Genomic DNA, 25,087 nt, shown 5'->3' on the forward strand with positions numbered 1-25,087 from the left:
TATTTTGCACATAAAAGAACACAATAAGATGGAAGTCTAACAATAAAATAGTTTGCATCTGTTTGATAATCAGGAAATAGTGAAACTTAAATAATCTGCATAGGGGAAACAGGGTCTTATTTTATCTGAATCCACAGACAAAGGAGTTAAAATGTCAACACAACACGGTTTATAGAAAGCAGATAATATATGAGGAGCAGGTTTCATGTGCAACTACTTGATATTTCCTTATCTGGACATGGAAAGTAACAAAGTACATAACTCAAGTGCTGTACTTAAAGCACAGCTTTGTGGTGCATTAAAAGTCTTACTGTTTCAGTGGGGAATAATGTGCTTTATATATATATATATATATATATATATATATATATATATAACATAAATTGTTATATATCAGAGGAGCGTTATGCCCATTAAATGACACAGTATAATAGTTAATTTGCAAAGCACATTATTACATGGTTTCTCTTCTCATCAAATGTATGGATGATGGCAAATGGATTAATTCATATAAAGATTTACAGATAAAGATCTACTGTTCAGAGGCTGATTCATATTTTTTGGCCACTTTAGCCCTCATGCTCCCTTCTCCTGCTGGCTCAGTCGTGCGGCAGAACAGGCTTTTTATAATCGATGATACGTCTCCACGAACACCACTAGAGACAACAGCACACTGGTTACAGCTGACTGAATAGTTTGTAAGGTTAATTTGTTTCGAGTGAAGACAAATGAAAGAATATCTCTTACAGATACATTTTCTTCTGTGCTGGAAAAGGCTGATGAGGTGTGTAACAAAGCGTGTGCAATTCTGGGGAAATAAAATGGATTGTCACCTGACTTTACACAAACACAACCATTTGGGAGATCAGATGTATTTATTCAATTCTGTGACACATTCTGTAATAATTCAATCTGACACAACTATCTGCAGGCTCATGTCTATTTTCTAGACAAAACTGTAAACAGTCACCATAGTGCCAAAATAGTCTGCTCCACCTGCTGATGAGCTTTAAGTGCACATAACTATGAACACACTAAAATAGAAATTTCAACGTACAATACTCTCAGGTTTGAAAAGCCTTCATCAGTTTAAGTATACTGACAAGGAACATTTCCCTCCTGACACATGATTCAAATGTAGCATTTAAAACTCGTAGCCAACAGCAGGTATTATTATTCCTGCAGGACACTGAAACAACTGAACCCAATACGAACTGAATGACAATTAAGTCAGCTAGTCTCTCAACCTGCCATTCAGTTTCCTGAGCTGAGTCTGGGATACCAACTATGCCTTCACACCGTGCAAAGACCCTTTTCCACTCTTAAGAATTCTTGTCCTTGGAGTGAAAATCCTGTTTGATGGGTCCTGATTGCGAGGTCCAAAGCCTGTTTCCCTCAGGGCCAAGGTCGCGCTGGTTTCCCCAGCTCTGGCCTTCCAAGATCAGTCTTCCTCTGAGGAGAGCTGGGCTCCTTCATCGTGAACCTCTCTGTAGGCAGCCATGGGGCCACAGTCAGGAGTGTAGCTCCCCATAGAGAGCTTCAATCCCTCAGACAGTTTCTGGGCTGCCAGCTTGGCCTGCAACTCCTGAAATTAAACACAACACAGAGAAAAAGTTGACATGAATAGGCTGGTAAACAGAAAACAAGCACATTATTATAAAGCAGCACAGCCATAGCTCTTAAACCCTCAACAAAAGCAAGACTGATAATGAGCTTAACAGGCCTCCGTAAGTTGACAACAGCACACTGTTTGACGTTTGGCTCTGAAGTTATTACTTTGGATGTGAAGTGATACACAGTTTCTACACTGCCTGAACGCTGCCCTCTAGAGCTGATGGAGGGATCTGAAGTGGACTTCAGTTCATGCTTGGAATCATTATTAAGTAATTACACAAGTCACCTTTGTATAAACAATTTGTTTGAAATTTTGCATTCAGGTGCAAAATGAACACCAAACTAAATTGCAAATTACACTACACATTATTATTGTGATTGGAATCATTTCCATAGCTCTGTATATAATGTACACATTTTTTTTAAGCAGATGCCAAGATAAATGAATAAAAATATATCTTTGCCATGTTCAGAATTACTTCAGCACTGTGTGAAAAAATGCAGCCCTCTCATTCATTCATTCATTTGAATGAGGCCAGTCCAGGGGGGCCACCCTGGGGGGGTTCCAGCAAAAAAATGCAGTATCGTCAGGGTCGGCAAATTAGTTGAAGCTTTAGTTATGCAACGTCATACATGCAATCACACATTTCTGGTAATTACTTTGTAACGTGAACGCAGCACTTTTGCTATTTACATTGTGATCGCTGTGACAGCTAAACGAGCAGTGACCTTCTCATAATATAAAATATTGTGCAGTCTTTTGCTGTCTGATAATGTCTCTGTTACTCAAACTGAATTTCTTGGATCATAATTTCATGTCTTACCGGTACCTGAAGCAGCCTCTTGCATTTTTTTAACACAGGGCTGTTTTTGGTCTTGACACCCAGCAAATGTTTGTAATTCATGAGAGAGATACCAAATACTGATACGTCAACACGTTACCACCCTGCAGGGTGACAAGTCCTTTTTCATTTATTCAAAGACCAAATTTTCTTTTGGCAAATTTCTGACTCTGTCAGGACTCGGCTGCACTTACGAGCTGCTTCTTGGTTTGTTCCCTCAGGAGGACGGCTGACTCTTCCAGAGACAAAAGCTGGGTCGGACTGTGGTGGAGAGGAGGGAGTTTGGCTGCAGTAATGTCATCCAGGTGTTTTCTGTCCCGCTCCCTCCTGGCCTGTGCAGAGAGCGGTGACGAAGATCCTGATGGAGAGATGTCACTTCCGTGTGGCAGCCTAGAAACACAGTTGACAAGGTGTTATATACAATCAAATAAGAACTATGAAAGAAAGCAAAATGACACACAATGTTACTGAATGAAATCTAAAAAGTCCACTCACTGATTTGGTTTGAATTTTTGCTTCCTAGGAGCTGAAGAGTCCTCCGTTTTTTCCAGGACAGTTACATAGTGAGGCTTTTTTGGTATCTGCTTTCTGAGAAAGTAATTGTCTCTTGCTGTGCTGTTTAATGGGTCTTTGGACTCGCTACTGAAACCAGTACTAGTTTCAGACAGTCTGACCCTTTCCAAGGCCTCCACAAGGTCACCCTCTTTTGTTTCATCAGAGTTCAGAGAGGCCCCAGCACCCGCCGTCTCCATGGTTTCACCAGCAGCCGCTCTAGAGACAAACTGGTCCTTTTGCTCATCCAAACAGTTGTTTTCCTGCACATCAGCTGAGGCGGGTGAGGTCTCCCTCTCCTGCATCGCATCACCTGCAGCAGCCTCACTTTGCCTGTTTTGGTGTGAGACTGCTGCTGTGTTGGGGATAGCACGTTGTTGCATAGTGAAAGCTTGCTGGTACTTGGACTGTAACTCTGTCCTGACAGAAAACACCAAGCTCTGTCTCCTCTCATCTTCATCGTTGTGTTCAATGGCAAGGCGAACTTTCTCTGCAAATTCTTTTATCTTTTTCCCTTTGTCAGGAAGAGTCTGTAACAACCTCCTGCAAACAACACAAACCCATCATTTCAGGCTATACCCAAACGATCATTCAACATATAGATGGAAGAAGTTAAATGCATAAACCAACATGAAATGTTTTAGTAGATGGATCAGTTGAAGTCTCTTGGAGGTACACCATTCTTCCAAAAGGTATTCTTTAATGTGGTGTTTTAATTATGGTGGTGGAGTTGCTCCAAACTGTCCCATAGGTGTTCAGTTGGGTTGAGATATGGTGACTGTGAAGCCCACAGCGTTTGATTCACATCATTTTCATATTCATGAAACGATTCAATGGCCCTATATGAAAGGACCATTTGTTATGTTTCTCCATTCATTTATTCAGCTTTTTTCTTTTTCAACTGTCTGTGTTTTGGCTTAAATTATTTCACATGTCGCATCCAACATTCAAATCATTGTATAATCATACTAGCATAGTATATTCTGTTACTATCTGATCTAATGCTGCTGTATAACCATAATAGTTGTGCAGAACTATTTTGAAACTAGCTTGGATGCTGAGATCTATGTGTACATTTTTTAGGGAAAAATAAACTAAACTGTATAGCACATTGAAAAATAACTACAACCAGAGAGTTAATAAATCAGCATTTAAGTCTAGCTATGCTGCAATCATTTTACATCATGACCACAGTGAAGCTTTGCACTATTTTCTCTCAGGTGCATTTCCATATGTCGTAGCCTTAAGATTATTCACAACACTGTTTTAGTTCATATTATTGAACATAGAGATGACCTGTGCGCTGTAAAACTTCGCATATTGAGCGGAACACCAGACATTATTTACTCTACTGATGGGCAACACTATAACTTAACTCCGTCACACTCTGATTACAACTAATCAAACTTATTTGTGAGCTACAGTCACCATGTCTCTTCTGTTATTACATTATCAAACTACATCAGAGCTATTTTGACAGTGGCTGTACGCCAGGAAGTGCCACATTGAGTAACAACTTGGCCCCAGTTTGTGCCTCTCATGTGTCGTAGATATATACAGGAGGCGCAAATTGGAGCTAATAGTGTGAACTTACTTGTTAGAGAGGATCTTCTCCTGTCGCATGAGCAGTTCCTGGAGCTCTTCCTTGGTCTGGTGTCTCAGGTCTCCCACCTGTCCCTGGTGCTCTGCCCGCGACGAGGACATCACTGTTAGCTAGTGACAGCTAGCTACAGCAATTCACAAAAAGCGCGTGCTAACGTCTCGGTTTAACATTGTACATACAAACTCTTATCAAACGTTAACCAGCTCAAAACGCCACCAGTTAACCGACTCTTTTAAGGTTAGAGAGCTTTAGAAAACTCTAAAGGCGGCAGGTTCACTTCTTCAACACATGAGACAACAACATTTCAAAGTGGGATTCTTCTTCTTCTTCTTCTTGTGCGGAAGTCAAACATGTGAGGTGTATCTCTAACGCCCCCTAGTGTACAGGACAGTGTAATGCACCTCTTCTTCATGTCACAGCGGATGAAGGTCATTTGCTGCCCTCTGCCGGTCAAATGTAGTCATCAGGCGTTGTCAGTGAATTTGTGACAGTTCTTTATATAAGATATGTCTTTCTTCAGTGTAAACAGGCTGCACAGTCTCAGACTTTCCATAGCTGCATGTCCCATCCTGATGTTTCCCAGCCACCGTGCCAACCCATTTCTCGCTCAGCCCAACGAACAATGACCCGACTTCAACCACGAGGTTACAGCTGTGTCCTTTCTGCCCCCTCTCAGAGTTCAAAGTCAGTTCAACTTTTGGCTGAAGCTGTGCAGAACAAAATCTCAGTAGACTTTATCTCTCTTATTTTTTGCTTTTGTTTTTCTTTATTATGTTGCAACTTTCACTTCTTCAATGCATGCATTACGCATTTATGTTCTGTGCACCAAATCAGATCACACCAGACACTCCTCATCCTCACTTATAATGTAAATCCCCCAAACTAATAGAAACAGTTTCGGTTTCTTACCAGCTATGATAAATCTAGACACAGTGATCCATGTCAGTGAACAATGAAGTAGTCATATATAGGCATCAGGCTTTAGATTATGTATGCGGTTGTACGTGAGGGCGTCCATTGACACAATCAGGATGTCTGGTTAAATATACAGTAAAGTCTTTATTATCCAAACATACACTGGTCTTATCATTAGTCGCGGTATGATATGTATCGTTAAGTAAAAGGCACATCATAAAGCTTTTTCAAACACAGTCGTGGCAGTGCAGACAACAGCTGGATAATACTTGTGCCTGTGGCTCAGGAATGGCAGTCACCTAAATAAGGTCATTAATATCTTGAAAGTGATCGAACAGTTTTTATAATTAGCACAGATATTTACTTTATATTATATAATTATATTACCCTGTTGCCAATTTAAAGAGATTCATTCCCACCACCAGTATCAGATAGTAGGCTGTTCACAAAGGCACAAAGCATGTTAATAAATATTTTGTACATAATGTGACATAACAAAATAATATTCATCGAATTTGTACAGAGCCAATAAAAAAATGATGGAAAATACACAAAATAACCGCATCAGCCTTCATATAGGACTGAATGCTCTTAGCTCATGAGCAACACAAGTAGGCTACATTCACTGTAAACAAAACAAATATAATCCTTCAGTACATTATTCACAGAATATTTTTACAGAACCTCAGATTATTTACATCCTACAGCAAGCCACATGTCATTATCATTTATAGTGTTATGTGCAAACATAGACTAAAAACCTACATAAGATTTTTTACATCATCAACCAGAATCATATTCTCTGTCGTTTGTTGACTGTTTAAAAAAGGAGATCTGTGTCACATATGGTTATTTTTTAAAAGATAATTGTTTGTGAAAATAAGACCAAACACAGACTTTTTAGGAATTACACTTAGAGGAGAGGATGAATACCACCCTCATGACTGTATGGAAAAGACATAGTATTAACCGCAGCTACATATTTCATATTCACCTCTAAAGCTCACTTAATAACTTGTTAACTAATTTTGTAATTTGTACAAAAACTGAAGTATAAAAACTTAATTTGTCTACTCAAGAAGAGGACAAGGATGGAGTTGATAACACTGGGGAACACAATTTTTGTTGAGTTAGGTCTGATAGCTGTTTTTAACAAATTTTTGGGTGCGGAATCCAAAACTGATCTGTTTTTCTCTATCACGTCATGTTTTTGAACTATAGGATCCCAGTTTTCTTAAAAAATATGAAAAATACTGTACTTAACAGATATGTGTGTGATAGTACTGACCTATTGGGAGCTGCACACACCTCTCACCGCACTGTCTCAAGTTGCCACGTAGCTGTAGATGAGTCCAATCGTAATCAGCTGGCAAGTCTTACTACAGCTAATCAGTGGAATTTTGCTTATCTGGAGGGTAAACTGTGGAGAAAAAACTTGACGTGCTAGAAAAAAACAATTGCAATTTTGGAATCAGCATGCCAATTTTAGTTTTAATCAGCATAAAAATCTAACTCAACAGAATTTTTTTTTCAAATTGTTCCCCAGTGTAATCAGCGGTGAAAATACGACCAAACAGAACAGAGTTTAAAAGGAATAGTTCAATATTTTTGGAAATACAGTTTTTCGCTTTCTGGCAGAGTTAGATGAGAAGACTGATCCCACTCATCAGCAGCCAGTTAGCTTAGCTTAGCACAAAGACAGGGGGAAACAACTAGCCTGGCTCTGTGCAAAGCTCACTAATTAACACATTATGTCTTGTTCATTTAATGTGTAAGTGTGGTTTTACAGGGGTTTATGTGCCAGACTATCTCACTCTCTCTAATTACTGAGTTGCTGGTATGAAGATTTTGTTTCCTTTGGACAAAGCCTGCAGGCTAGCTGTTTCCCCCTGTTTTCAGTCTTTATGCTAAGCTAAGATAACCATCTGCTGTATGTAGCTTCACATTAACAATCAGAAATGAGAGTGGTATTGAACAAAATGTCAAACTATTACTTTAAGATCACTCTATGTTTATATTTGCTGTCATTTCCATAAGTTTCATGAACGGTGAATAAACTTGAGGGGCTCTTGATCGTGGTCGAGAAGAGGACGGGGATGAGGTGGATTCCTCTGGACCTGATCTTGTGTCTGTGTTTGTGTCTGCATCCACCTCATCTCTCCCAGACTGGACGGGACTCACAGGAGGCTCAGATTCAGACGGACGGATGTAGGGGAACGTCCCACTCACTAATGAGGGGCTGGACTGCAGGAAGCGGCTGTACTCGACAGGAGTGTACCTCAGTAAACTGGACTCCAGCCTGCTGGGTGGAGGGTTATTAGACTTGAACGTCCTTGGTTGGGTGGGCATTGTCAGGTAGTGGAATGGATGTTGAAAGGGAGATGTAGGGGATGGAGGCTGCGTGGGAAATGAGGGTTGTATGGGGGGTGGAAGTTGAGTGGCATATGGAGGTTCTGTGGGTGACGGAGGTTTAATTGGTGATAGAGGTTGAGTGGGTGATGGAAGTTGAGTAGGAGATGGAGGTTGAGTGAGAGACGGAGGTTCAGTGGGAGATGGAGGTTCAGCGATTGATGAAAGTTTAACTGTTGATGGAGGTTGAGTGTAAGACGGAGGTTCAGCGATTGATGGAAGTTTCTTTGGTGGTGGGTGTTGTATGGGGTGGAGATGAGTTGGTTCACATTGAACAGGAGGTTCAACATCATGCCTCTGTGCGTCACTTCTGCAGATGCACAGTCAGACATCAGAGTGAGAAACCACCTCCAAATATAACCTGATGCTACTTAACATGTTTCTCCGACTTTGCTTCTTACCTGTGGAGCAGATCGCAGCCTACTCCTATCTCACTTGTTTCCAAAAACTCTCTTGGCCTACTCTGTGTGGACATAAAATACTTCAGCTTGTCTTCTAATTCATTATTCTGGGAAAAGGAAAAGAGGAAACAACACTGTCAGGTCAGATACATGCAAAGGACTGCAGTCACTTTACATGAGAAAGTGACTCGATAGGTGCAGTGACACGAGGAAACCACACAGACATTGCTGAAAGGTCAGGATATCCAGCACTCAGCAGCCCGGGCAATCATCTCTAGCCATGCAGTAGATTACCACACCACACCAGAATTAAAACACACAGTCAACACACAGTGAGGTATTTGTCTTACCTCGCACTCCACTATTGCAATTCTGTCCAGAAGCTCGGAGATGAACATGTCCTTCTGAGCGACTTGAGCTCGCAGTGATTGAACCTTCACAAATTCAAGAAGACAATTTTTAGTTGAAAACAATTATTATGTGTTTTCAGTCCGATCTTTTCTCTGCTCTGTTTAATATTTTATACAGAATTGTGATTTTACTGAATATGGATTTTTGGTGAAGTCTGTAATTCCCTAATAATTTTCTTGGAAGTTTCCTGGAACTAACTTTGTAATTTTGGTGTAAATATAGGCAAAATAGGAATGGAAAGAAAAGCTCAATCTAACACAATATTCATTTTTATTTTACCATTGGAAACTTGTATTCTTGCCCACAAATTTCAAATTTTTGCTTGTTCCGCTGATCTGCTCTGCACTAACAACAAGACTTTCTAAGATACACAAGCAATTCATTAGAATCTATTGATTAGAAGTGTACTAATTGAACACTGTCTCTATTCTCCCTATATATACACTACAGAATTACATAGTTATTTCCAGGAATCTTCTATTCTTGGAAATTAGCAGTTGGAAAACCAAACTAGTTATGAACTCAAAACAGGCCAGTTAAGACTCCAATAATGCGCTTTAATCACTAAACCATTTATCTATAGATCATAATGCATCTTAACCATCTCTGCCACCAAGACGCCCTGCGCTTTATTGGCTTGAGTTTCATATTTCTTGTGTGCACTGAACTCATCCATGCTTTAGATGCTAAACAAACTTCTAGTGCTTTTGCCGACATATGTATCTCATCCACACCCATTATCAAAACACAAGTAGAACGAAAGACCTGAATGCATGCGACTGGACAGTATTCACACACACAGATAAATAAACTCTCCTCACCTCCTCGATCATGCCTTTGACTTTCCTCTGCTGGCAGAACACCATGTCGTTCAAGTGTTTGATCCTCTCACGGAGATCCACAGTTTCAGATTGCAGCTCTTTGGACCTAAACAGGACCAGAAACCAGTTAAACATTTAACATATAAATCCATCAGAAATGTGCAGCCAGGCCAGGTGCTTCTCTGGTCAAAGATAACAAACTCCAGACTTCAAGAGTGCAAACGGTTCAACACTACTGTGAGTCAAAGTCAGGGTCATTACGCAAGTGTCTGCACTGCACCTCTACCTCTAAAACTGATATTTTTTGAAGCATGAAAGTGAAAGTGTATTCTTGAGCTTGGAATTAATCGTTTGACAAAACAATCCCAACTCAAGGTCCTCCTTCTTTCTTCTTGTTCAGCTGACAAAGGACTTGAACATCTTCCGATTAAACTCCATGACAAACTAGGGATGAAGACTGTGTGACAGTCAAAAGATAAGAAAAAAGCTAGTAAGTGGACCTTGAGTTGGTTTTGTTTTGTCATACTGGTGTTTGTTTAAGTGGACGTCATTTTTGTACCTTTTGGCCACAGTTGCATCAGTTTTGTCTGTCAGCTCCATCAAGCAGAGACGCTGTTCACATTCCTGCAGCTTCTTTTGGAGTTGACCCTTTTCCTGTAAAAAAAAAAAAGTGTTTTGATTATAAGGTTTATTATCTGCGAGAAGTGCAGATAGCTTGATTTTTGTTGTGTTAAAATATGCCTTACCTTTCCCATACAGTCCAGTAGACGCTCCACTTCAATGATCCTCTGGTCCCTCTCAGCAATCTTGGCCTCTGCAATCCTGATGTTTCTCTCTGCTTCCTCTAGTCGCCTGATGTACTCATCGAGTTGGGCCTGTGGGAAAAGAAATACATTTTAGATGTCAGACTGCTCATCAAAGTGTAGTAATGTATCTGCATTTTCGACTGAACGTTAGATTGAATTTGCTTCAGAGAACAATTGCATCATGATCTTTGTAAAATGTGCCAAAACCAAAAGCATTTGAGACGTCTTGAGTAATCATCACATATCTATCCTGTTCTTCTGAAACGTGAGTTTTTGGTTTCTACTGGCATTGAAACTACATGTGATGAGTTAATGAATAAGGAGTAAAGAATGCAGACCTGTAGGTTTTCAATCTCCTCCCTGTGTTTCTGTTGTTCCTCCTGCAGCTTCTCCTCGTACTCCCGCTGTAGCTTTGCTGAGAGCTCCTGCAGCGCCTGAGTGCTGGCCTCCTGCGAAGACTCCACCTGGACAATTCACAGCACGGCAGAAATTAAGACTGCATGAGGCTGATTATTCCATATTGACACTGGAATAGAGTATGCAGCTGATGTGTTAATGTACCGCAGTGGGATGATCTGTTCAAAACTGCTGGATCGAAGAACACTGCTTTATCTACTATTTCTCCTGCGTCGTAATTCTTTGAAATTGGGGTTATTTGCTCTCTAATGGAGAGCAGACATTTTTTTGTTTGGAACTGGAACCGTAGATTACTCCTCAGAACTGTTCAAAGTCAGTAAATGTTTATTTTTATTTTAGCTTTTACTCCGACCAACTATAATTTATACACATGAAACATTCCCATGTTTCTCTTTGTCATGCAGTGCCACACATCTCAGTCGCCCTGGTTGTTGACCCATAACACCATTTTGCAACAGGCCATTTGAGCACCCACTTGCCACACCAGCTGGGTGACCAGTATCTCAGTGAATGTGCCAGAGCACCACCGTAATGTTTTGAAATGTGTGGATGCATGAGGGTGTGTGTGAATGAGTGAGTGTGCACACAAAGAGATGTGTGTGTAGGGTTACCTGTAGTCTCAATGTCTGGTTTTCAGCCTTAGCGGCAGCCAGCTCCCTCTCCTTGTCTCTGAGTTGTTCTTGGGTTTTCTCATAGGCGCTCCGCAAACTCTTCACCTCCTCTCTCTTGTCCACTCTGCTCTGACAGTTCTCCAGGAGGGATTTCTGCAAAGGCAACTTCTTTTACTTATCAAGCCAGCCTTTTTTTCTGTGATGGCATGCAGCTGTCATGGAGCAGATCTTCGCAGGTTCAGTGACATTGATTTGTTACCTGCAAGCCGATGTTAGCAGATATGAGGGAGCTGTTCATCTGATCGAAGCTCTCCATGGCTGACGTCCGGATCCTCACCTCTGACTCCAGACTCCTCCGGTTTGAATTGGCAGCCTGCAGACAGACATGATACACTGCATTTTCAGATGTATTCACAGCTTCACAGACTGGAGTTCAGAGCAGTCACATGGTGTTACATAATTCATTACCTTGATTTCCTGTGAGAGCTTTTGCATTGATTGCTGCATTCCTCCGAACTGCCCGTACATCCGCTCTCTCACCTTCTCCAAAGAATCTCTCACCTGTGCACAGATACACAGATCGTACAGACATTATTTACACAACATCCCACACAGCCTGTCATAGATGACGTGATGTTAAAACAATACTGACCTGAAGGCCCAGCTGCTTGTTGTGTTAGTTTCCACTCACCTCCTTGATGTACTTCATCTCATCCTGAAGGTGATTGACCGTCCACTCGCGCGCCATCACCTCCTGCTGTCTGTCCGAGCCCGTCCTCTGCACAACGCCGTACACTTTGGGCCCATGGTGCTGCAGCGAGGTCTCTGGCGCCCCATTGGTCATGTCTCCGAGGTGCTGAGGGAGACAGGATCGCACCGGTCAGGTTTCTGCAGCCACCCTTCACTGAGGCTGACTTATACTGTCATTGTGTTTGTGTATTCGTGTGCTCGCTTGTGTGCATACATGCACACTTGCAGGTGCATCACATGTGTTTGTGTGTGTCGATGCAAATGCCTGCATATGTACACTTGATCAGGTATTTCCAGCAGCACTGCTGCTGAGCACTGGAAACAGGAGGCTGGGAACGAACAGCTAAAAAAAGTGCAGGGTGTATTGAAGGTGTCGTGTTTCTGCAACCCAGTACATGAGCTGCTGCCGTTTCTGCCTATTGTACCTCTAGCAGACGGGCGGCCAATGAAAAGAGATGCACACCAGCAAACAATGCAATAACTAAATAACAAATGACAATTATTGTCATGGGCACGGATAAATTACAGAACTGAAGCTTACATTCAAATTTCGATAAATATTTCAGTGCTGTGGTGCAAGAGGCAAATGTTTGGAAATTAGAAAGAATTAATGTTAGGCATGCAACTAATTCTTATTTTCATTATTGATTAATCTGTGCATACAGTATATATATCTATGTATATGGATATCTATCTATGTATATAGATATATAGATATAGGTTGATACTCTTGAGACATGAAATGTGTTACTGTCATCTACAAGCATCTGTTCATGTTGAATATCCATGAATAAATTATTAATGACAGCCTGAAGGTGCAAGCACAGAAACGTGCTTTACAGAACGATGTCAGTGACACACATGCTGAAGCAGTGGCAGTGTATGCGTGGCAGTGTTATGCCTATTACTCATGTGGTGGATGCGGCTGTCTACCTGCTGAGGGGACTCCCTGCCAGCTGGCCTCTCTCTTTGGACCAGCCCATTCTTCTTCTTCCATGCCCCATTGACACCCGTCTCTTTCTCAGCCTACAGAAGAATGAAAATAAACAAAAAAATATGGATGTCTTGGAGGATTCACTTCATTCCAGGTGTGGAGCTCGGAAAGTTCAAAAGTGTTCAAAATAAGTCTCTGTTGCAGTTGCATGTTGTAGTTTGTAGTTACATGTAGAACAAGGTTTTTTTTGTTTGCTTGTTTGTTTCTTGCTGTCATTCTCATTTGGTCTTAATTTGAAAATGTAGCTTAGTTTTGTGTGTAAATATTATATTTTGTAAATAGTTCCTGGAGCTGTTACATTTTTTTGTTTAGTTTTAGATCCTTTCACACTTAGCTTAGTATATTGTGCCACTGTGACAATGTTCACTTAATTATTTATTTCTTGTGGTGGATAGATAGATAGATAGATAGATAGATAGATAGATAGATAGATAGATAGATGATAAAACTTTCAGTCAGGACCTGTTATCCAGAGAAAGAGGCGTCAGTCTCAACATCTAGCCGAGATAAGAGTGAGGAGGAACAAAGATGCCAGTTTGTCTCGTGGACAGAGCCGAGCCTCACATTTCTCCACCACTTAATCTACAGAGGACATGCTGTTGAGAAACGTTGAAGGCCCACTAATAGGCGGATGTGAATTCCAGCAGACTGGAGGGAAGAACAGCCATCTTTATGTTTAAACAACGCTGCACCTACCTCCTCTGAGAACTAAGACAATAACAATGCTTTATGTGCAGCTTTGAATTTTACAATGCCAATGTTTGACCACACTGGTGGACAATGTTTACCTGCTTCTTGTAGCTGAAACTGCAGCCATATAAGTTTTGCTGGGAGGAGCACGCAGGGTTTCTTTTGTTTTGTTGCCTTGAGGAGCATGACCTCCTCACAGACATCACTGACTGTCTGAATTATGTAAACAAGTAAAAACGCCCCTTTGACAGAACTATATGTCAGTGCATTGTCAGACATTTTACTGTGTAATTTGTTGCACATGAACTGACTGCTTTATCATGTGACTGCATTGTGAAGGACTCGACTGATTGGATTAGCTCCTTATTTCTGACACAAACATGAAAGTACTTGAAGTCACAACACAAAGGCTCTCTCATGGAGCTCAATCATGTTCACTTTGAAGAGACTTTCAGCCATTGTGGAGATGAAATCCAATGATGTAGGTGTAGAAACTTCTATATGTAGAAACTGTGTCTAAGGCCTTTGTGTGTGTCATGGTGAAGACGTATTACATCTCATCTAGGCCGTAGTCACAGGTTGGATTGTGTCCATGATGTGTCAGGTTGCAGGATCCACCCTTTTTTCTAATTTCATGTCGAATAAAAACTTTAACCAGCGTTTCTACTGAAACATAATATCTCTGGCTGAGGATCATTTCCTTCCTCCTTGACTTAACTTCATGTCTTCCCTTTTTCCTTTTTTTTTCCTTTTTCATCACAAAGTCACAAAAACACAAGCTTGAAAAGATGCAACTGACCTAGATTTGACCTTCTCTACAGATTACATCTAAGATTAAAGATTGGACAGCTTCAGTGGAAATTTGGCACACAAAAAGGGCATATCTACATAAGTGTAATACAAAAATGGACAGTTAAATCAAGCCTACTTTACACTGTGTCACTTTTGAACACTGTGCTGGTATTTGAACTAAATGCTGTTACAACAACAACAAGCTACGTGTCACAACAGCGCCTGCACAAGAGCTCTGAGCTCAGCACTGAATACATAATGAGCAGATGAAGAGGACACGGAGAGGTGAGTTTTTAACCTCTTGAACTCGACTCCCATTCAGTTTCCCCTGAAGTGGCTTCAAACTTATGTTTTTCCACACTTTCAAATGCAAATTATATACCGCTTGTTTTAGCACTTCAGTAAATTTACATTAGCTCATACTGAGTGACATTTTTTGTATATTTTCAGGCCTGCACCATTACACTGAATTAGAAACCAGTGTTAGTGTTAGAAACCGCTTATTCACTGCTGAGAGTTAAATGAGAAGGTTGATACCGCTCTCATGTTTGTATGATAAATATGAAGTTATATGAAGAAATTAATATGAACTGCCAGCAGCTAGTTAGCTTATCTTAGCATAAAGAATGGAAACAGGGGGAAACAGCTAGCCTGGTTCTGTCCAAAGGTAACAAAATTCACCTAAAGCTCAGTAATTACAACTAATACCCCGACATCGAACAACAAATTGTAATTTTCACAACTCTTTGTACAGATTAAACAAACAAGATAGAACATGTTAATTTGTCAGCTATAGAGGCGCTGGCAGGCAGGTTTTGTTTCCAGTCTTTGTGCTAAGCTAAACTAACCAGCTGCTGGCTCCAGCTTCATATTTACTGTACAGCTATGGGAGCGGTATCGATCATCTCATCTAACTCTCAGGAAGAAAGTGAAGAGGTGAATTTCCCAAAACGTTATTATTCCTCTAAGGCCTTTTCTTACTATTCTGCTGTCTTTTTTATGTGCCATTGTTATTCACTCTCTACATTTCCTTTACACTTCAGGCAGCCGACTGTCTGTAAAAGCTGCCGCTCTGCTGTCAGAGATGCTGATGTCTGTCCAGGTAGAGTGAGCCGCACAGTTGCAGGGGTGCAGAGTTTATGTCCTCACTAAACACACACTGAAGTACACGTCATCACCGAGCACATGTCGTGTGTCGCTCTCCACTTTGTGTTCACTCTTGACCAGACTGTCCTCTGTCATCAGTTCCAATAGTCACGGTCACACCCTCCCAAAGGGAAGCACATTCAGAGATTAAGGCAGCATGCTATCAGCATGCGTGAAGGTGTGGTAACTAGATGAACACCATACACCTCGGCCAAGGTTCATATGAAACATACCACCATGTATGTCTGTAAGGATTCTGCACTTCAATGAAAAAGGACCAAAAACCCTCTCAGTGCCAACAATAAGTAGTCAAGCTCAGTTCTCACAGTCTCACTGTCAAAGTCTGGCATCAGCTTCTGGACCTCAAATCCTGAACACAAACAAAGACAGGGGCAGAGCCACCTACAGCAAACACCCACACAGCCTGCAGCATGTACTGACAATCATGATTCACATAGTCACAATGTGCACTAACAGACGTGGAGACTGTACAGAGTGTAATTCTGCACTTCAATAAGCAAATCCCATTTTTATGAGCTGTGTGTGTGTTTAGTTACCGGTGTTGTTTGAGTCACTACTGTTTCAATTAAGCTGTCAGGTGTCTCAGGTGTCTCTGCGAGATATCAAACATATTGCTTGCTCAGCGAAAAGTATTCAAAATATTTTCTATTGTGTGGAATAGATTTACAGTATAGAGTCAGAGTTGAGCTTTGAAGTAAATGTGAAACAGCTGTGTGTGCATTAACACACGCACACACACCCTACTGTCATGATTGTGTAACTGGTCCAGATGAGAAAAAACACATAAATCTCAGTTTCTCCATCCATCTTTCTTTCTAGCTATTTGTATTTTAAGATGAATTAATTTTGTATTTTTGGGGGCTTATCATTCTCCCACATCGCTGCTTTTGAGAGTGCCTTGGTATGTGTGTGTGTGTGTGTGTGTGGTTGTACATTATAAGCGCAAATTCAGGGAATTCAAAGTTTAATTTAACTCTATTCATCAAACCTTTACCTATCTAATTATGGCTGTTGGTTAATGGTAGAATTACAATGAGGGAGATATTCGACTTACTGTGTCTGATTTTGCAGTTTTTGTCTCCTTGTTTCCATGATCTCCTGCATGTAGAGTTAACCTGAGGCGTCTGATCCTCCTCTGAGAAAAACAAACAGACAAAAAGCAAATAAGTGATGTTTTGCATTATGCCATCATGAGAAGAAGAAGATAGAAAAGTTGACATTAAAACGTCACAGAAACGGAGGCATCGAATGGTTGACAAACCTCACAGACCTCCACAGTCAACCACCATGTGTTTATTTATAGACAATGGCAACAGAGCCAGAAACAAAGTTTATGTAAATGCTGTGAAACTGTGCTACAGATACATCTGTCATAATATTTACACCACAGTGAGTGCTTTGTGTGGTTGTGTGACAAACAAACATCTTGTACGACTTTGAAAGATTTTATTTTAAGACATTATTCCAAAAGAAATAAAAACTGCAGTAATGAACCCATATTATGCTCAGTTTACTAAAACATAATATGTTCTTTCTTCATTAGAAAACAATAGGAATAAGTTTAAAGGCCGGTTCAGTACAAAGGCCTGTTTTATCAGAGAGCTGTTCAAATAAACATGACAGCCCTGCCTCCTGCACACTCAGCTCCCATTACATGCTCTTGTAAGTGAACACATCCTATAACAAACATGAACTTTCAGATGATCAGTGGACAGAAAATGTTAGCTGGGACTGAGAAAATGTTTCTCATTGTACACAGACAAGAAACAAGGGGCTGCAGAGTTAAAAGGGACAAACACAAGAGGGAGGAAGAAAACACTGGACTGTTTGCAAAACACAGAGGAGAAGGGAGAGAGAGAACGTGCGGGGGACAGAGGGAGAGTTCAGTGTCCTGACTTCTCTGGGGCTTCTTACCTCACTTGAAGACTCTGGAGAGTCCTCTGTTGTGGTGGTGGTGGTGGAAACAGTTCGTCCTGAACCGTAGCGAAGCATGTCTCCTCTTCTGTCCACTCCTCGCTTCTCTTCCTCTCCCTCTCCGGACCTCCTCCCACCCTTCCTCTCACTCTCCTTCCTGAGTTCTGCTCAAACTCTCAGAGCGACCATCTGCCCCCGGCTCCAGCCAGGGAAGAGGAGGGGAAATTCCACTCTGTCACGTCTGGCGGTGTTGGTGGGAGTCCACAGGGGCCTCTGAGGTTCCCTCTCAGTCGGTGAAACGATCAGGTGCAATCCAGTCCTTCACTCAGCAACACAAACACAGCTATGTCATTGTCTTAACTCCAGCCTGACTGCTCCTAAATCCAACCTGGCTGACAGGCTTGTCAGTCACTCAGCAACCTTCCCTGCCTCTCTCACTCTGACTCTCTGTGTGTCTCAGCGTTCCCATCAGACCTGTCGGGCCACATTTCAGCTGCCTCCCTGATTCTGCGCCTCCTGCCCCGAGAGCAGGACTTTCACAGGGCGGGTCCTGTTACTCGGGCTGGGACAGGTGGAGCACCTCTTATCAACAGGAGTGGCTGAGAGGAGGAGCTGGTACTTACTGTTCACGGCACAGTTGAGGAGTTTGACAATATCTTCCTGTTATGGCTGTGCATGCTAAGGTAATGAAGTACATATACTCAAGTACTATACTCCTACCTTACTTGAGTATTTCCATTTTATCCTACTTTATTCTTCTACTAAATTTCTGAGGGAAACATTGTACTTTTTACTCCACTACATTTATTGGACAGCTGGAGTTACTGTATTATTGGGTAAACTTCCCAACATTATATTGTAAACTAGTTAAAATGAGCTCCACCTTGACCACTTTAAGTACTGCTACATATTAATACATCATTAATAATGTATAAAGTTATATAACAATATAAACCGTAGTGAGTAGTTTTACTTTTGATACTTAAGGTACATTTTATTGCTAATACTTCTTTTATTTTTACAAGTCAAATTTTGAAGACTTTTACAATATTTTTGTATTGTGGTATTTCTACTTTTACTTGAGTATATGATTTGATGATGATGATTTAAGTGAAAACCTCTTCTGCCAATTAAATAAAGTCAGAAACTGGTTTATACTAAAGGTACAGGAGGTGTCTTGTGGTGCAGGAACCACTTTAGCTAATAAATTATTGACACCGTTGATAGTTGATAGTGATGAAAAGGAAGACAACACGGCAAACATTATTTTTTTATGTTTTATGTTACGTTCTGTCTCACAACTACGCCTTCACTTTGTTTTATGCTCATCAGTTTCTACTTACTCATCCTGTCAAATATCTTCAAGGAACAGACAGACAATCATCCTGACAGCAGGATCACATTCCTTGTATGAATGGCCTGCCGTCACTCCCTTTTCATAGAAACTAGAGACACAGAGTCACAGAGCGATGGAGAATCAAGTTTAAAGGCTGAACTTGCCAAGCAAGAGCTTGTTCTGCTGTATCATTCATTATTTTTCAACAATGATCTGCTGTTAGTTGATGTCAAAATATGTCAGCAAATATGAAAAGAAAAAATATAAGAGGTTTTTCTACAGGTCTGACAAGTTAATTAGTAACCAGACATCAAACAAACGCTGTTCTTTCACTTCTGCAATCAGTGAGCCAGTCACTCAGCCAGGCCTCTGTCCAAATCCAATGTCGCGTGGAAATCCATGTGGAAACCCTCTCACAAACATATCGTATCTGCTTCCTGTCGTGATTGTACTCTCACTGTTTTGTGATTAGATTTTAATTCCACAGGGCCGGTCTCACAAGAACGACTTCATGTACATGGAGTTCATATGCCTGAAGAAGAACAAAATATTATACCCATTCACTTTGCTCCTCAACAAAACTCCTACTGCTTGTACTTTAATTAACATTTCCATTTGATGACACTTAATATACTTTTACTTGACTACAGTTCAGAGGGAAATATTGTACTCTTGACTCCACCACAATCATTTGACAGCTTTAGTTACTAGTAACGCTTCATATTAAGATTGTACACATAAAACATATGAGGAAGTTATAAAATCTGATGCATTGTTATAGTTTAATGATGGTTCCAGCTTCTTAAATGTGATGATTTGCTGCTTTTCCGTGTCTTAAATTACAGTTAACTGAGCAATTTGGGGGTTTGGGCGATGCATTAATGTTATTGATTGAACAACAAACAATTTGAAGCTTTGAGCTCTTTGAAACTGTGAAGGGAACTGAAGTTTCTGACTTTTTACAGACCAGAGAATCAATTGTTTAATCAAGGAAATAATCAGCAGATTGATCAGTAATAGCAATAATCATTAGTTGCAGCCCTATAAAGAACAGCTAAAACTTGGCTCAAAAAAAAATATTAAAATGCTGCTGACACATTAAAGCATCAGTATTAACAATCCAATAATGTCATATAATAGCAATACTCTCAGGGGACATTTTTCTACATTGAGATACTTTTACTTTTGATACTTTAAGTATATTTTTTAAGTACTTTTATTCAAGTAACATGCCTTAAACTTGTAATGGAGTATTTTACCGTGTGGTATTAGTACTTTTACTTGAGTAAAGTATCTGAGTACTCTCTCCACCACTAGAAGATAGTGATCGTTAGGAGTTCATTGTGTGCCAGTAGTAAGTTGCGTGTATTGTTTGTTGCTGCATACAGGTCACATGTGTTTGATCTTCTCTCCTGTTTGGTCGCCGTTGATTGTGAAGGATTTTTCTGTTGAAACCAACAACAATAGCTGTTGTGTGTTCAACATCCCTGCAGCTGTGGAATTCAGGTTGACTTGTGTTTTAGTGACTGCTTGACAGAAAAGCACCAGTGCAACTGTTGACGGACAAATGTGCCATCACTGATAAAATGACACAGCTTCACAATGATGCACAGTCTTCATTAATGTGAAGCAGCCTTTAAAAGCAGTTGGGACTTCTTTTCATTTCTTTTGGGGTTGTTCAGATATAGCAAAGTTCTGGTCATTTATATCCAGAGAGATTTGTTCAGTTTTGAGGCTAAATGTTTTTACTTGGGCTGCCATATAAAGAAGGGACCTTTTACTCACATAGTTCAAAGCTGCTGTACAAACTTCTTTTCTTTGCATTGTGTACTCTTTAAAGGACGGGTTCATATTCTTTCAAGTCTGTCTTAAAACAATACTAACATTTCCATATGTACATAGAAAGTGTTATTGGTCACTGTTTGTTTGTCACGCAAAGACATTCCCTCTTAAAGCAATTTTTCAAGTGATGAGGGGACTCAACACTTCCAAAGTTCAGCTGAAGCCGATATGAAGCCTCATTATCTTTGGCCGAACTGTGGAATTAATTTTTGCACAAAATGAGGACTAGATAGACTTGAAAGAATGTAAACCCATCCTTGACCTCCTACTGTAACGCGATGGTTTAGAGAAATTAGAGTTGTTCCAATGGAAAGACTCAATGCCAAAATAAAAGGAAATGACAATAACTGGATCTATAACAGGTTCTAATTAATCACATGTCTAATTAATCACTTGTTCTGGGCTCGTTGGACTGGTTGGTTGCTGATGTTTGATTTGCTGGAGGGATAGTTCCCATTTTAAGACCTTTACTGTGTCAGGGATCAATGATGTTATTCCCCCTCTCTGTCAGGTTATTTAATCTGAATCTATGAATCAGTTTGCTTGTTTTACTGACATTTATGATGCCAACAGAAGTCGACGTCCTTCACATGATTGATCGCATTCCTGAGCACAAGCCCCCTTTGTTACTTCACAGAAACGGACTCTGCAGTGTAAAATACATAGGAGTTAAATAACAAAACTCTGTGTTGATCATAACAGAGTTGAGATACTTGACAGTGACTCCAAACACACAAACCCTGAAAGCAGGTTTGTCCTGCTGTACTGAAGTATTCACTGCCTGAGGTGTCCAACGCACGTTTAACTTGGTGTTATTGTACAGAATCTGAGTAATGTTACGAGCATTACTGAAAACAAAAACACAGTAAAACTTGCTGTTGATCTAAAAATAAGATTTTGACAAGTCAAACCAGAGCATGTAAAGGTGGCTGAACTTACAAACAGGTCATCCAGCTTTTAACTATAGTCAGTAAACCAGCCATGAATCACAATCACTCACAAAAGTCTTCTAGTAAGCCACTCATTATCAAGATGGGAGTATGTGAGAGTTACGTGGGAGTCTTTCCCCCTTTTTGTCCCTCTGGGTCTGCAGAGGTCAGACAGCTCGGTTTGGTGATAAAAAACAGACGTTACTCCCACTTACAAACCATTTACTGTTTACCACTTCATTATTAATGCTCATACATAAAAGTAACTCAGAAACAGGTCTTTCCATTGATAGTTATATTGATTGTTAGTATTATTTCTGATCTTCTATCACCTCTTAGTTTTTGGAAAATCTCACCTAGAGACTATGAAACTATGACACTTTGTATTTCTTTTTACCTTTATTACAGCTAGGGGGCAGCATGGCACTGTGACATTTTCACAACATTTTTCTGTCCACCTTCGCTCTAGATCCCTGTAAGACTTGTAAAACTTGTATGTTTCCTTTTTACAACTGTGAAATAGAGAGCTCTGTGTGAAAAGTAAAAACTCTAAATCCACCGCTTCACATTAGAAAACAGACACAGTTCCCTCCAAGACAACTCTCTCTCAGCTGTCCACCTCTTTATTTCTCAGCAGTCACTCGATTGAAGTCACTCAAGCACATAAAGGAATCCCAAGAATGATCACCTTGTTAAGCGCGCACAACTTTTTCCCTCTTAAGCCGTCCAGCCTGCAGCCCTATTAGTTTACTGCTTGGCTTGACACAAGAGAGGGAGAGATAATACTGTGGCACTCGAAAGGTTGATTTGTTTGTTCCACATAGAATAGCAACAAATGAAGGTCACGACCTGCCAACAATAGCCCGTCAGCCAGTGGGGGTAACAAAGCCCAGTCTATTCACCTCCTTGTTCTGCTGTAGTCAGCTGTAGATACGAATGTAAAGAAAGTTTTCACACTGGGACCCCAGTTTTCATGTTTTATTATTCTTTAATGTGGCTTTTTTGAAACTGATAAACAGAAAAAGACTTAATATCACAGTAAAAACAGAAATCTACAATGTGACCTAAAATAATTACAAACATACACTTTCAGCTGTGTGCTCCAGCTCTGCAGCAGGAATCAATGTTTTTTTTTTCACCCCAGAGACCGAAGGAGGTCAAAGCTGTGCATTGAAAGGTGATAGGGCCCAAACACAGGATGCATGTGCTTCATTTGTTCCAGCAGGAAAAATACTGACCCGCTGAGCACGAAATTAAAGATAAAGAGCTGCTATTGACGCAGCTGCTTTGACCCCACAGAGATTTTATCAGAGGATGAGTGAAGTCAGTGATCACGGGATCGAATCATCTCCATCAAAACTAGTGGTGGGAAATACATTCACTCAAGTACTGTACTGTAGTACAATTATACGGTACTTGTATTTCCACTTTCCACTTCTACCTCACTACATTTCAGAGAGAAATAGTTTTTACTTCAGTACATTTATCTGAATTACTTTGTAGTCTCACATCTTGCTGATAATACTGAAGTACTTTTACTTGAGTAAAACTTATAATGCAGGACTTGTACGTGTACCTTTACACAGCGATATTGCTGCTTTTACTTAAGTAAAAGATCTGCATACTTCCTCCACCACTAATTATATGTAAATGTATTGATAGATGAATATTTGTAGAGTCCTATGTTTTTTTTTTCCACTTAAAACAAGTCTGGAACGGATCTTAAAAGGTTCAAATCAGTTTCCAGGAATTATTCAACAAAGAAAAAGCATGTGAGAGTAAGTGGAAGTAACTTTATTTTAGTCTCAGCAGGATTTATGAACATACAAATGTGTACAGAGGTAGTGGCAGGAATGTATCTCAATCCACTCTCCCTCCACAGGCATCAGACTCGGGCATATTCAGCCGGAAGAGAGTGCAAATCATCACAGTGTAGCAAAACATCAATTGACAGTTTATCTCAACTGAAGAAATTCCCTCATTCGGTTCAAGGAAAATTACAGGAGGCCCCGCACATGTTCTTGCACACGGTGGCACAAAACAATGTTTCCAGTATTATAATGTCTTCAGTGATGTGCAGCTTTGTTCAGTGCTGTAATTGCTATAAGTCTGACTCGGAAACAATAATCACAGAAAAGACAAAATAAAGTAAATTTACTCACACATGATTGCATTAAGCAGCCTTTTCCAGTAGATGTATAAGTAATACTGTGATGTGACTACTATTAGAGTAACAACTGCCTGTTGATAAAATTTTCATGGATCTATTATTTGTCATCAAACCATATAAAACTGTATAAAAATGGTTGTGTACAAAGTCCCTCATTTACTGTTCCCTAAAAACCCTCACTGAGCCAGGATTCTATATATTTAACCATGAATAAATAAAAAAAACATACATCCTGGCACTCCTCACTTCATATATTCGGATTTTGTCTTCATTCATAAAAAAAAAAAGGTAAATATATTTTATTTAACTGAATGATACAAACATTTATATTCAGATACTGTATGTAAATTTAACATATTTGATAGGCATAAAAAAGTAGGGGTTAATAACTTCTTCACAAAGGCAGTACTGGTTGCACTGTTTTACAGTGCATTAAAGAGTGCGTTTTCAAGTCTACTAATGCTAGAATAATCATTGACAAGCATGTTTATGCCATTTGTTAACAAAGGAAAACCAACTGAGAATAGAGCTGACACATTTACAAGACTTAATGTGGGAATGTAAAATTACCAAATTTAAACAGTATATACATTTAATTTCTGTGGGACGGGCTAAAACATCATAACCTTGATTAATCTCAGAGCTGCTCAAATAATACTGTGAATTTATGGACATCGAGATTTTACACAGAATTAACATCCCGGAGAATTATGTGAACTCTGTTGAAGTGAATTTCAAATGATCTCACTTAGCTGGAAAGTCTCACAGATGTTTCGGTGTAATATCTACAGTTTTGTTCAAAAGCACATGGCAAGGATCTCCAGCCGTTTGGTCCAACAGTGATGCATTTAAAGCAGCTTTGTCCTCGACCTCGGGGGTCGTTTACAAAGTGAAGGTGGACAACATGTTGTCCTGACTCGAGGAGCGCTTGTACCCCAATGATGAACTGAAGTACGTCTCCCCATCGGTGCTGACGTCATCGTCATCATCGTCGTCAAGAGTGTTGAGCAGCGGAGCAGAGGTGCTCTTACGCCTGGATGAGACAGAACAATGTTATAACCAGGACACTGTTGTAACACATCTTATTTTAAAACATTGCTC

At 40.2% G+C, this 25,087-nt stretch overlaps 3 protein-coding genes across 7 annotated transcripts in view; all 3 read right to left on the bottom strand.

The window, feature by feature from the left end:
* Nucleotides 1–866: 866 nt before the first annotated feature.
* polr2m (RNA polymerase II subunit M) lies at nucleotides 867–4,752 on the bottom strand. Its single transcript, XM_070931173.1, has 4 exons — nucleotides 4,603–4,752; nucleotides 2,952–3,551; nucleotides 2,651–2,846; nucleotides 867–1,585 (listed from the first exon to the last, which is right to left on the bottom strand). Exons 1-4 carry the CDS (start codon nucleotides 4,710–4,712, stop codon nucleotides 1,442–1,444), a joined length of 1,050 nt encoding a protein of 349 aa, XP_070787274.1. The 5' UTR covers nucleotides 4,713–4,752; the 3' UTR covers nucleotides 867–1,441.
* A 605-nt stretch (nucleotides 4,753–5,357) lies between these two features.
* On the bottom strand, nucleotides 5,358–18,085 carry myzap (myocardial zonula adherens protein). Of its 4 annotated transcripts, XM_070931172.1 has the most exons (15): nucleotides 17,710–18,085; nucleotides 16,850–16,930; nucleotides 13,086–13,172; nucleotides 12,094–12,258; nucleotides 11,871–11,963; nucleotides 11,662–11,775; nucleotides 11,403–11,555; nucleotides 10,713–10,838; nucleotides 10,315–10,443; nucleotides 10,128–10,222; nucleotides 9,569–9,674; nucleotides 8,687–8,770; nucleotides 8,337–8,443; nucleotides 8,045–8,230; nucleotides 5,358–7,927 (listed from the first exon to the last, which is right to left on the bottom strand). In XM_070931172.1, exons 1-15 carry the CDS (start codon nucleotides 17,785–17,787, stop codon nucleotides 7,528–7,530), a joined length of 2,004 nt encoding a protein of 667 aa, XP_070787273.1. In that variant the 5' UTR covers nucleotides 17,788–18,085; the 3' UTR covers nucleotides 5,358–7,527. The 4 variants fall into 4 exon arrangements, with proteins under 4 accessions (XP_070787273.1, XP_070787271.1, XP_070787272.1 ...); XM_070931170.1 differs by having other exon boundaries at nucleotides 5,358–8,245; nucleotides 13,086–13,178; XM_070931171.1 differs by having other exon boundaries at nucleotides 5,358–8,245; nucleotides 8,337–8,398; nucleotides 11,403–11,567; nucleotides 13,086–13,178.
* Nucleotides 18,086–23,589: 5,504 nt separating this feature from the next.
* Nucleotides 23,590–25,087, bottom strand: part of cgnl1 (cingulin-like 1) — a 29,325-nt gene continuing 27,827 nt past the window's right edge. For both annotated transcript variants that reach the window (XM_070904383.1, XM_070904375.1), the window contains exon 19: nucleotides 23,590–25,019. In XM_070904383.1, the coding sequence (XP_070760484.1) occupies nucleotides 24,869–25,019 (151 nt within the window). In that variant the 3' untranslated portion in view covers nucleotides 23,590–24,868. The remainder of the gene's footprint in view (nucleotides 25,020–25,087) is intronic.

The sequence above is a fragment of the Enoplosus armatus genome, chromosome 1, assembly GCF_043641665.1.
Source record: "Enoplosus armatus isolate fEnoArm2 chromosome 1, fEnoArm2.hap1, whole genome shotgun sequence".
NCBI classification, from domain to species: domain Eukaryota; kingdom Metazoa; phylum Chordata; class Actinopteri; order Centrarchiformes; family Enoplosidae; genus Enoplosus; species Enoplosus armatus.

Excerpts from the sequence above, each read along its gene's own strand:
- polr2m (XM_070931173.1), bottom strand. The coding sequence starts at position 4,712 with ATGTCCTCGTCGCGGGCAGAGCACCAGGGACAGGTGGGAGACCTGAGA. Across the intron at positions 2,847-2,951 it reads CAAAAATTCAAACCAAATCA|GCTGCCACACGGAAGTGACA; the intron begins GTGAGTGGACTT and ends CTGTGTTTCTAG. Across the intron at positions 1,586-2,650 it reads AACAAACCAAGAAGCAGCTC|GAGTTGCAGGCCAAGCTGGC; the intron begins GTAAGTGCAGCC and ends GTTTAATTTCAG.
- myzap (XM_070931169.1), bottom strand. The coding sequence starts at position 17,787 with ATGCTTCGCTACGGTTCAGGACGAACTGTTTCCACCACCACCACCACA. Across the intron at positions 16,931-17,709 it reads CTCCAGAGTCTTCAAGTGAG|AGGAGGATCAGACGCCTCAG; the intron begins GTAAGAAGCCCC and ends TGTTTTTCTCAG. Across the intron at positions 10,839-11,402 it reads ACCAGACATTGAGACTACAG|GTGGAGTCTTCGCAGGAGGC; the intron begins GTAACCCTACAC and ends TGAATTGTCCAG.